The sequence below is a fragment of the Leiobunum rupestre genome, chromosome 10 (assembly GCF_980474605.1).
Source record: "Leiobunum rupestre chromosome 10, qqLeiRupe1.1.hap1, whole genome shotgun sequence".
Classification (NCBI taxonomy): Eukaryota; Metazoa; Arthropoda; class Arachnida; order Opiliones; family Sclerosomatidae; genus Leiobunum; species Leiobunum rupestre.
In genome coordinates, this window is record NC_143393.1 from 1,985,999 (window position 1) to 1,995,810 (window position 9,812).

At 35.1% G+C, this 9,812-nt stretch overlaps 1 protein-coding gene across 2 annotated transcripts; it reads left to right on the forward strand.

Annotated features, from left to right (window-relative positions):
• The first annotated feature begins 290 nt into the window (after positions 1-290).
• Positions 291-9,551, forward strand: LOC149923344 (uncharacterized). Of its 2 annotated transcripts, none has more exons than XM_090160620.1 (3): positions 291-399; positions 2,404-2,554; positions 9,224-9,551. In XM_090160620.1, exons 2-3 carry the CDS (start codon positions 2,437-2,439, stop codon positions 9,493-9,495), a joined length of 390 nt encoding a protein of 129 aa, XP_090016746.1. In that variant the 5' UTR covers positions 291-399; positions 2,404-2,436; the 3' UTR covers positions 9,496-9,551. The 2 variants fall into 2 exon arrangements, with proteins under 2 accessions (XP_090016746.1, XP_090016747.1); XM_090160621.1 differs by lacking the exon at positions 291-399 and adding an exon at positions 486-730.
• The last annotated feature ends 261 nt before the right edge of the window (positions 9,552-9,812 follow it).

The following is a 9,812-nucleotide window of genomic DNA, read 5'->3' on the forward strand; positions in this document are numbered from 1 at the left end:
CCAAGCAGTCAAAATCGTTTCCAATCCCCCCCTGCTCTCGTAAGCCGCTATAGATATACTCAACCAATTGATCTTACGCGTGAAGTTTTAAAAAACACCAACAACAAAGTGGTGAACGTTTTTTTAAAAACCAAAGAATAAGCTAAGCGAGTCCTACTCAAATAGCCTGATGAGGTCTTTGTTAGCGATTTGGCTCGTTCAGCCCGTAATTTATAGAATTGTGTATTGAATTAAATATTTTTTGACAGTTAAACAATTGGTGATAACCTAGTTTTACAAAATTTATTTGTCCTGCCACATAGGAACAATTTCCTTCGTCTCTGCCTTAACGCCGTTTGCTTCCGAGCAATTCAAACACGGAAACGTTGCTCAAACAAGCATTCAGATTAAAAAAAATTGGTAAGAATTTTATAATTACTTTCATGATAGGATGAAATAAATTAAACTTAACTATAATATAGTGGAACATTATTTGAGAAATACATAAGAAAATAAACAAATAAAGATTCCATCGGATATTCCTGATGTTTGCTTTGTCAAAAATATTCGCCAAGATAATAAAAAAGTGCAACGTAGAAATCCGTTGGAAGCGCTAATTGGGAAGGCAGTGACTGATTAACAAATCTTGCTTATTTGCACAAATTCCGTCTACGATATTTTCAATAAAAAATCAGCGAAACTCGTTTGCGTTTTAAGTGGAGTATTCAAGGGGTCCGACACTCTTAAAATTGTAATAACATTTACATTTTTTCATTTACCTCAGTTCTCTCTTTTGTACGGAATTGCATTCTAAAACGAATAATTGGAGTTCGACAGCCATTGCTGATTTGTGTGTATTAGTCTCACGTACAGTGATGCCGATGCCGATGCCGCCGTGTCGCGCATATCTCTTCAACGGTTAGGGCTAGAAAAGTCAATGATATCTCGTTCGAGTGTACATTCATTGACATTGATAGCATTTAATAAAGTTTTCAAATCGGAGCCCTAGAAGTTTGGCAAATGCCCAATTTCCTATTTTCGGTGATTTCGCTTTGTGTGGTAGATATTTTATTTAAAATTAAATTCCATAACGTTAAAAAAATATTATTGGATAGGTTGGGATTCAGCGGACCTACATTTTCGGTTATATCAATAAATATTAAATTTAAGTATAGTTTTCAGTGTAATTTACGGGACCCCAATTTTCGTGGTTTTATATTTTGCCTAAAAATCTACATAGAGTTCCTTAATTTAAGTTCGATTTTCCTAAAAGTTATATTTTTGAATAGCTGTCGTTTACTTATAACCTAGATTAGCAAAACCGTGCCTTAAATTTAATTCTAAGTAAGGCTATTTGGGCAGCGTATACGGACCCCACCAATTTCCAACATTGGAAATCCGCGTGTTTATAGAGGTCTACGCGCCGTTTTCCCTCTAGCGTGATTCAAGGCCGTTAAGAGTGCGCCGCGCTTCCAACGTATGACCAGAAGTAACAATTAAGTATGACATTGATCGACCTATTCTTCGGCGTACGACCAGAAGTACTTAGTGTGACACTCAACGTAACAAATATGTGTTATCAGAAGTAACAAATAAGTATGAAACTGATTGAACTAGTGTTTGTCGTTTAATTAGAAGAAACAAGTGTCACACTCAACGTCTCACCAGAAGTAACAAATAAGTGTGATCAGAAGTGTAAAATAAGAGTGACACTGATTGAAGGAATCTTCGATGCTTTCAAAGTATGACTAGAAGTAACAAATAAGTGTAAATACAATTATGTGTAACTGTGGATATATATTGGTTGCAGGTTGCTGTGAATATCTCAAACAAACTTAACACATTAGAAGGATTGTGTGTAGTCTGACCGTCGTACGTCTTGTTGTTATCTGCTTTTGAAAATCTGAAGATGTTCGGATATATCGTTCAGAAAAACATTTCAGATAACCGAATCTGATTATCTGTCTGATAACAATACGATGTGAGAAACGGATTAAAGCAGTTTCGTAGACAAGGGGAGGGGGTTTCCGGGTCCAGACCCCGCCCCTTGGGCCTACCTTTGACTGCACTAAATTTACACCCCTTTCTCGACCACCCTCTTAACATTCACATACTTCGACCCCCTCTTGACGAATTTCTGGCTACGCCACTGGAATAAAGGTTGTCTTTTAAAGATAGAAATTAGAAGTGTGGAGGTTAACTGTAATAGTGAGTGTAGGGAGCTGTTAGCTTGCATGGCATGAAGGTCTTGCCACCACCCTCCTACGCATTGTAACCCGGCCACCTGAATTAAAGGCTTTAAATAACGCTTGATGACGTATGCCGAAGGTGGTGCCTTGGGTATTAGCCTAGCTGATTAAAGTACTTTGTGCTGCTATAATTATTGTCTTTCCCTAAAACTAAGAACCTTTATTTTCTTCGTAGCTGCTGTTTCGAAAGTGTAAAGAATATATCAGTATGAGAGGCTCATCTTTTCTTATCTCGGTGTCGAGTCTGACTTTTGTTCTCCAGGGATTAATGTGCAACGTAATTGTACACAATGGCGCATTTCATAGGATGCATTATGCTTATCCAGGTAAATATTTTCGCCTTTGATTTTGAATGGTTGTCGAAAATAATTGAATTGGGTTTTCATCACGAGTCGATACTTAATGAAACACAGATCAACCAATAGGCGACATCTGACAAGAGCGGAAACGTCAGGAATTAGTAAGACAATACTAAGACAGGGAAAAACGGAGCAGGATAAGAAACTAAACGGAAACTGAAAGATGTAAAACAATCACTGCGGAAAAGGATTTCAAGCTATTTACGCAGTTTTCAATTTATCCGATAAAATCTTGTTATGGGCGCGTCCGAGATGAGTGTCCGCATCATTTACCGCTCTTTTACTCCATATCCTGGCACACAAGCAGATATATTGAAAATAAAGAAACTTCCTGAAAAGCCCGATCACGGTATCACTAGCGCCATTTCCCCCCAGTGGCTAGGGATTAGAAATTATTTTTTAACAAAGCATAAATATAATTGCAAAAACAGGTATAACTTTAATTGTTTAGATATTTCATTCTTAGTATTGTTATATTTAAAAACTCAAATATTAAAATGAAGTCTACTCTAGCTTTCTACAAAATACTTACTTTCTGGATGGAGCCTTCCAATCAACAAAAAATAAATAATTTGAAAATCTTACAATAGTATGGCTATATCGTTTAACATTTAAATAAGTTCGAATTTCACGCAAATTGTTTAAAATTGTTGTAAGTCTCGCCGTTTGAAGCGCTTAAGTAGAATAAATAAAACGTGGTTTTAAGCATTCCCGAAGGTACGAGTTTCCTATCTCTTTATAATGATCTAACAGTCCGTAGCTTTGGAAACGGCCGCCATATTGGGTTGAATTTTTTTATCTAGAGCTTTAAGCATAGGGGACTTTGTCCTACGTCACACGGTTTTGAAAAGCCAAAAATGCGGCAGAAATTAAAAAATTACCAGAGACAGAAGATATTTACGTATTTGTAACCAGGAAATAAACAGGAATAACGTTGCACCAAAATTTTAAAGCTGCGCCCCCAATGACCAAGTTAGCTTCCCCCTAGGAACACAGAGTTAACGTTGGTGGCATTCGATAGCCCTTAAAAAGTTTGGAGAGTTGACAAAAATTTTAAGTCGTAAGTCTTACCATATACTAACAAAATTAAGTTTTAGGGTGGGAAAAGTCCATTTCAGAGTACGTTTACCCGAGATTTCTTCAGTAACACGCAAGTGGATACCCAACATTTTTCGAACGTTTTCTAGTAAACGTTCCATTATATCCATTCCATAAATATTGACGGTCTCCCTTCGCGACCGTTAAAGAAAGTGGTTTGTAGAATATTACTATAAATCTAGGCTGAAACCGCCACATTTGGCTATACATTTAATCAGTGAGTAAAGCAACCTATGCGTTACAATCATAGACATAATAAAGAAATAGACCCAAGATTCTACGGGGGGGTTAATACGGGAGCGATAACTAGCAGACAACCGGTATTTGTTCCGTATTCCTGTGGTACCACGTTTAAGCGACACCTGTCGATTAGGCGAGAAAATAAAAAATCATCACGTGACACGTCACACATGTTCGTGTTTGTAATCTTTTAGGTACTCTGACGAGATTCGCGAATATTTTAGCTGTGAGAATTTAAAATAAGGTAAATTTTTATTATAATTTTTAAATAAGTCAATTAATTCTTTCAAAACCCAAAAAAATCATCAGATGATCTTATAATTAAAAACAAAAAATTCTAATTGCGAACTGATATTTTGTCAAAGGCTTAAGTAATTCGTGTACTATCCGGTTTGTTGTGGTTATGGCTTGTTATGGGAATATTCTGAGATTCTAAATCGTAAATTGTAAACAAAAGTAAATGGAATTTTGATGAAATTGATGATTCTACCTTGGATTAATAATGTGACTCCAAGATTCTACTAAAGGTATGTAGCTATTGTCATTGAAATGAAATTAGCTTTGACAATTTAAGTCTGATGGCTTGACCCTTCATTTCTAGATTTTTGTCCTTCGCTAATTTATGGAGTCTGGGCTTGCAATATAAATTAATAACTTTCTTAATGATGATGTTCGATTCCAACTTCAGCATCAAACATGTTCGTGGTGATCTGGAAATATGTCCATGCCAACAATATTTCGTAATACAGCAAGTTCTAGTTCTTAGGCTACATTTCTTTTATAGGGAGAGGAATATCTCTTCATAACAACTAAATAAAATTGGCTAAAAACCAAATTCTAATAACATAATTAAACCTACACGAAATGATCCTCGGTCAAAATTTAAAGGTGAGAAGTTAGCATCACCAGTTTTTTCTATTTCACTTTCATCTGGATGTAATTTCTTTAAATTAAATAAAAAAATTATTTTGACTTTTTTAACTGTTTTAATTCTATGGAAACCAAACCAGAGTTGGAATGGCTTTTGGTGTGACCCACCTTTTGCCATTTGCAATTTGTATATCCTGTTCTAAAAAGTGATCATTACAAATTAAATCATGATTTGAATGTGTCGCGATTTACAGCAATTGTCCATTGAGAAAGTATTGTAGGTTTCGTTATAAAAAGATTTTAAATAAGAATGAATATTCATCGAAATATGATAATTTAATCCTACTTATGGAATGAAACCTTTTCCGGTATTGTTTTACTTATATTGCAATGCGTAAAAACCCTAAAATTAACCTTTTTTTACGAAATAAAAACAAGATTTTTAGTAGAAAACACTTTTTCTATAACAAACGAATTATGAAACATGTTAGCTAACATAAAAGTACTACCCAATTTATAAAATTCACCCCTAAAGTTTTTGCGTCTGATTTTAAACCGGATAAATATTCCTAAGCGTAAGGCACTACGTGGCCTAGGCCAAGCGCTCACTGCTCCTCGTAACGTCTCTGTTCTGGCTTCCACAAGCCTTTGCTTCGTTACGGAGACAATGCCTCGTGGAAGGCAGGACGGATACGAAACAGAGAGCCAGTGGGCGCCTAGTCTAAAGCGCCACTTAAGTTTAGTGGCGCTTTCTAAGTAGGATTAAACTATCATATTATTTCGATGAATATTCATTCTTATTTAAAATATTTTTATAACGAAACCTACAATACTTTCTCAATGGACAATTGCTGTAAATCGCGACACATTCAAATCATGATTTAATTTGTAATGATTACTTTTTAGAACAGGATATACAAATTGTAAATGGCAAAAGGTGGGTCACACCAAAAGCCATTCCAACTCTGGTTTGGTTTCCATAGAATTAAAACAAGTAAAAATAGTCAAAATAAATTTTTTATTTAATTTAAAGAAATTACATCCAGTTGAGAGTGAAATAGAAAAAAATGGTGATGCTAACTTCTCACCTTTAAATTTTGACCGAGGATCATTTCGTGTAGGTTTAATTATGTTATTATAATTTGAATAAGATCTCCTTGGTTTTTAGCCAATTTTGTTTAGTTGTTATGAAGAGATATTCCTCTCCCTATAAAAGAAATGTAGTCTAAGAACTAGAACTTGCTGTATTACGAAATATTGTTGGCATGGACATATTACCGGATCACCACGAACATGTTTGATGCTGAATTTGGAATCGAACATCATCATTAAGAATGTTATTAATTTATATTGCAAGCTCAGACTCCACAAATTAGCGAAGGACAAAAATTTTGAAATGAAGGGTCAAGCCATCAGACTTAAATTGTCAAAGCTAATTTTATTTCAAGGACAATAGCTACATACCTTTAGTAGAATCATTATTAATCCAAGGTTGAATCATCCATTTCATCAAAATTCCATTTACTTTTGTTTACAATTTAGAATCTGAGATAATTCCCATAACAAGCCATAACCACAACAAACCGGATAGTACAGGAGTTACTTAAGCCTTTGACAAAATATAATTTCGCAATTATAATTTTTTGTTTTTAATTATAAGATCATCTGCTGCTTTTTATTTGGGTTTTGAAAGAATTAATTGACTTATTTAAAAATTATAATAAAAATGTACCTTATTTTAAATTCTCACAGCCAAAATATTCGCGAATCACGTCAGAGTACCTAAAAGATTACAAACACGAACATGTGTGACGTGTCACGTGACGTTTTTTTATTTTCTCGCCTAATCGACAGGTGTCGTTTAAACGTGGTACCACAGGAATACAGAACAAATACCGGTTGTCTGCTAGTTATCGCTCCCGTATATTTTTGGCAAATCAAACTCCGCGGAAGGTGTCTATTTCTTTATTATGTCTATGGTTACAATTTTAGTAATATTATTGGGAAGATGTAAATTAAAAGTAAATATCGTTGGTTGAAATCCAAAATCGCGTAATATTTCAACCGCTTTTTTGATGAGGTTCTATTCCGTTGTCAACGCCATATATCTTTTTTTATTGAAATATAGTAAAATTGCATTACACTTCCTGAATTTTTATAATTATAAGTGGTTTAATTTGCCTGTAACCCTACACAAAATCCTTGTTCATGGTGAAATAATTATTCAGCAATTAGCATATAAGTGTCATTATAAAAAGTATTTTAAGTAAATTTATAAACTGTATCTTACTGTACGCTATTCCATAGTTATTATCATAAGTGTATAATATACTAGCTCCCTATAAGTTAGCATCGTACATAGGTTGTGTGTTAACAGAGATCTCTCGCAAGACGTCCAATTCGTGGCGCGTCACCATCTAAAGGCGAAAAATCAAAATATGAATTTGGCGGTGAAATTTGGCATTGTTTCAACGAGATCGAAGTTCGTTTAACCTAACGCGAAGTGATAAGTTTTTAACTATTAATATTTATATTGAAATTGTTAAAATATTCTTGCAAAATGTTGACACATTATTTTTTGGTTTAAATTCCCCCCGAATCAAGGATTACGCCAATTAACCAACAGATTGCCACCCATTAAAAATTTAAAACAAACGTCGTTAAGGTCAGCTCTCTACGTGCTAACTTCATGTGACTTGGTCTCATTCCCACGGACGTAACCGTTTCCACTATCGACGGAAGTTAAAGAAGCTAAAAAGATAGGGCAAAAGTCGCCGGAAGGAGTAGCATATACCGGTTCTGATTTTCAATGGGAAAAATCACAGTTAACATTAGACCTATGACGGATGTAACTTATTGGGAGCTAGTATATTATAAACTAATGTTATTACATATATCTTCCGGCTGGAAATTGCGCAAGTGCAGTTAAAAATTCCAACTAAATTCGAAAATTCCCTACAGTGTCGAACATCTCCGAAGATTATTATTATTGAACATATTTTTCTTATTATTCGAAAGATTTTATTACTTTGAAACAATACGAAAGGGACTTGAACGATTTTAAATGTTATCACCTTAAAACTTCAAACCGAGTGCAAATATAGCCGCACTTCTAGTATGAACAAAGATTTTAATATAGGGTAGGCTAATCACTAGCTTTCTGAAGGGTGGATTGACCACCCCACACCGAAAGATGATTACTGACAATGTCAGTTCAAACCCAAATATACACATTTATACATCTAAAATTTCACCTACCTACCTATAATCAATCACCTACTCCTACCTACCTACCTATAAACATACACCTTTACCTACCTATGATTCTACACTTACTTAAATACCTACAAACAAGATTACCTTATTCCTACTTTCCTACCACCTCACATTCACCTATTCCTATACGTACCTACATATTAACATACAAATAAATGCACCCACAATCAGGGTACTAACATAATTACGTATGTTCAACTAAACACAAAGACTAAGTTACCTAGACAATAGTGCTGTAACCCTCTCCCCTTATCGAAAACACAAAATGATCTTACGCTTCTGTTAAAGGTTGTAATATCCGACGCAATTTCACATAACCCAATATTTCTAAGGTTCTTTTTTAATGATAACCGATGTGTTATGTTCTGGTTCAAACACTATAATTCGAACACAAAATATTTTATAACCGTATGTGCTTTGGACTTAAAAAGCAGCTACCGGTAAAAATGATCGCGTGGGTCTAAGTTAACCAGGCTTAGAGTTCTTAAATTACCGTCATTTTGGAAATCAGTAAATTACGCGTTAATTTAGCGAGAGTTTGTGGCGCCCGGAACAAATCTCTTGAATGCCACCCTTTTTTGATTTAAACATACCTAAAAATGCGCCCCTTAATGACTGGCGGCCCGTTTACAAAAAGGTCATCAAACAGATAATGAAGCCCAAAAATGAGTGGCGCTCGAGGCATGGCTCCCCCTTTGTTTCCCTTTAGCTACGCCACTGAGTCCAGTGGCGCCTGAGAGCTAAAGACGGCCCTGAATCAGACGAGATATGAATGTGATTTTTAATAAATAGGGCTAGATATAAATATTCTTCCTAAGCAAACACTTGAAATATAATAAAACGATAAAAATATACTAAAATATACTACAACGCGAATAACGTTAGGTTTTGACTTATTTAAGGCACATTTTAGATAAATGATAAAACAAACAAGAAACAGTTTAACACGAATTTGATGGTAAATTGGTTATTACCAGGGCAATTACCATTTTCGTAATTTTCCCGAGAAAATTGTAAATTATTGTTGCCATAGTAATTTACCGTGTAAATTGCCAGGGAAATATTCTGGATGCGTATCTCTAACCAGGCTACGTCTTTGAATGTGCCGTTGCTATAATTATGTCTACATATTTCTTAATCTCTCTTACAAAGCTTGCCCAGCGTCTGAGCAGCTCTCACTGTCCAACTGCAGCGATTCACTTTGCGAAGGGATTGGTACTGAAAAAGCGCTTTGCTATTCAGTGAATAGGGTCTCTGGTGACAACCACTGCGTTTGCATGTGTCATCAAGCTAGCCACCGAGAATTTAAAACTGACGAAAAAGGGCCGTCAAATTTGGACTGCTCAAAACTCACATGCCCTAACGAAGTTAAGGCTCATTGCTACGATGGTTCTAAAAACGTATATTATTGCGACTGTCCGTAATTGTAGTTGAACTCTGTGTAAAATAAAAGAATAATAAAAATATTACGACCTCACAAGTGAGAAAATTTCGATCTTCGAGAATGAAATTTATGCACCCCTGGTTTCAATAAAGGGCCTGAGGAGAGGGGAGGTAATATATGCCCAAATGTTTGAAAGCGAATTTAAGGTTTTAAGAATCAGGACCTTTTCCATGGCGCAGTTTCTAAACAATCGCCAGCGCTGATGTTATTATCGTAAACGCGTTTAGATTTCAAATTCAAATTATGAAACTCTAGGAATAAATATCGTTCTACGCTTCTTATTTTCACACCCCAATT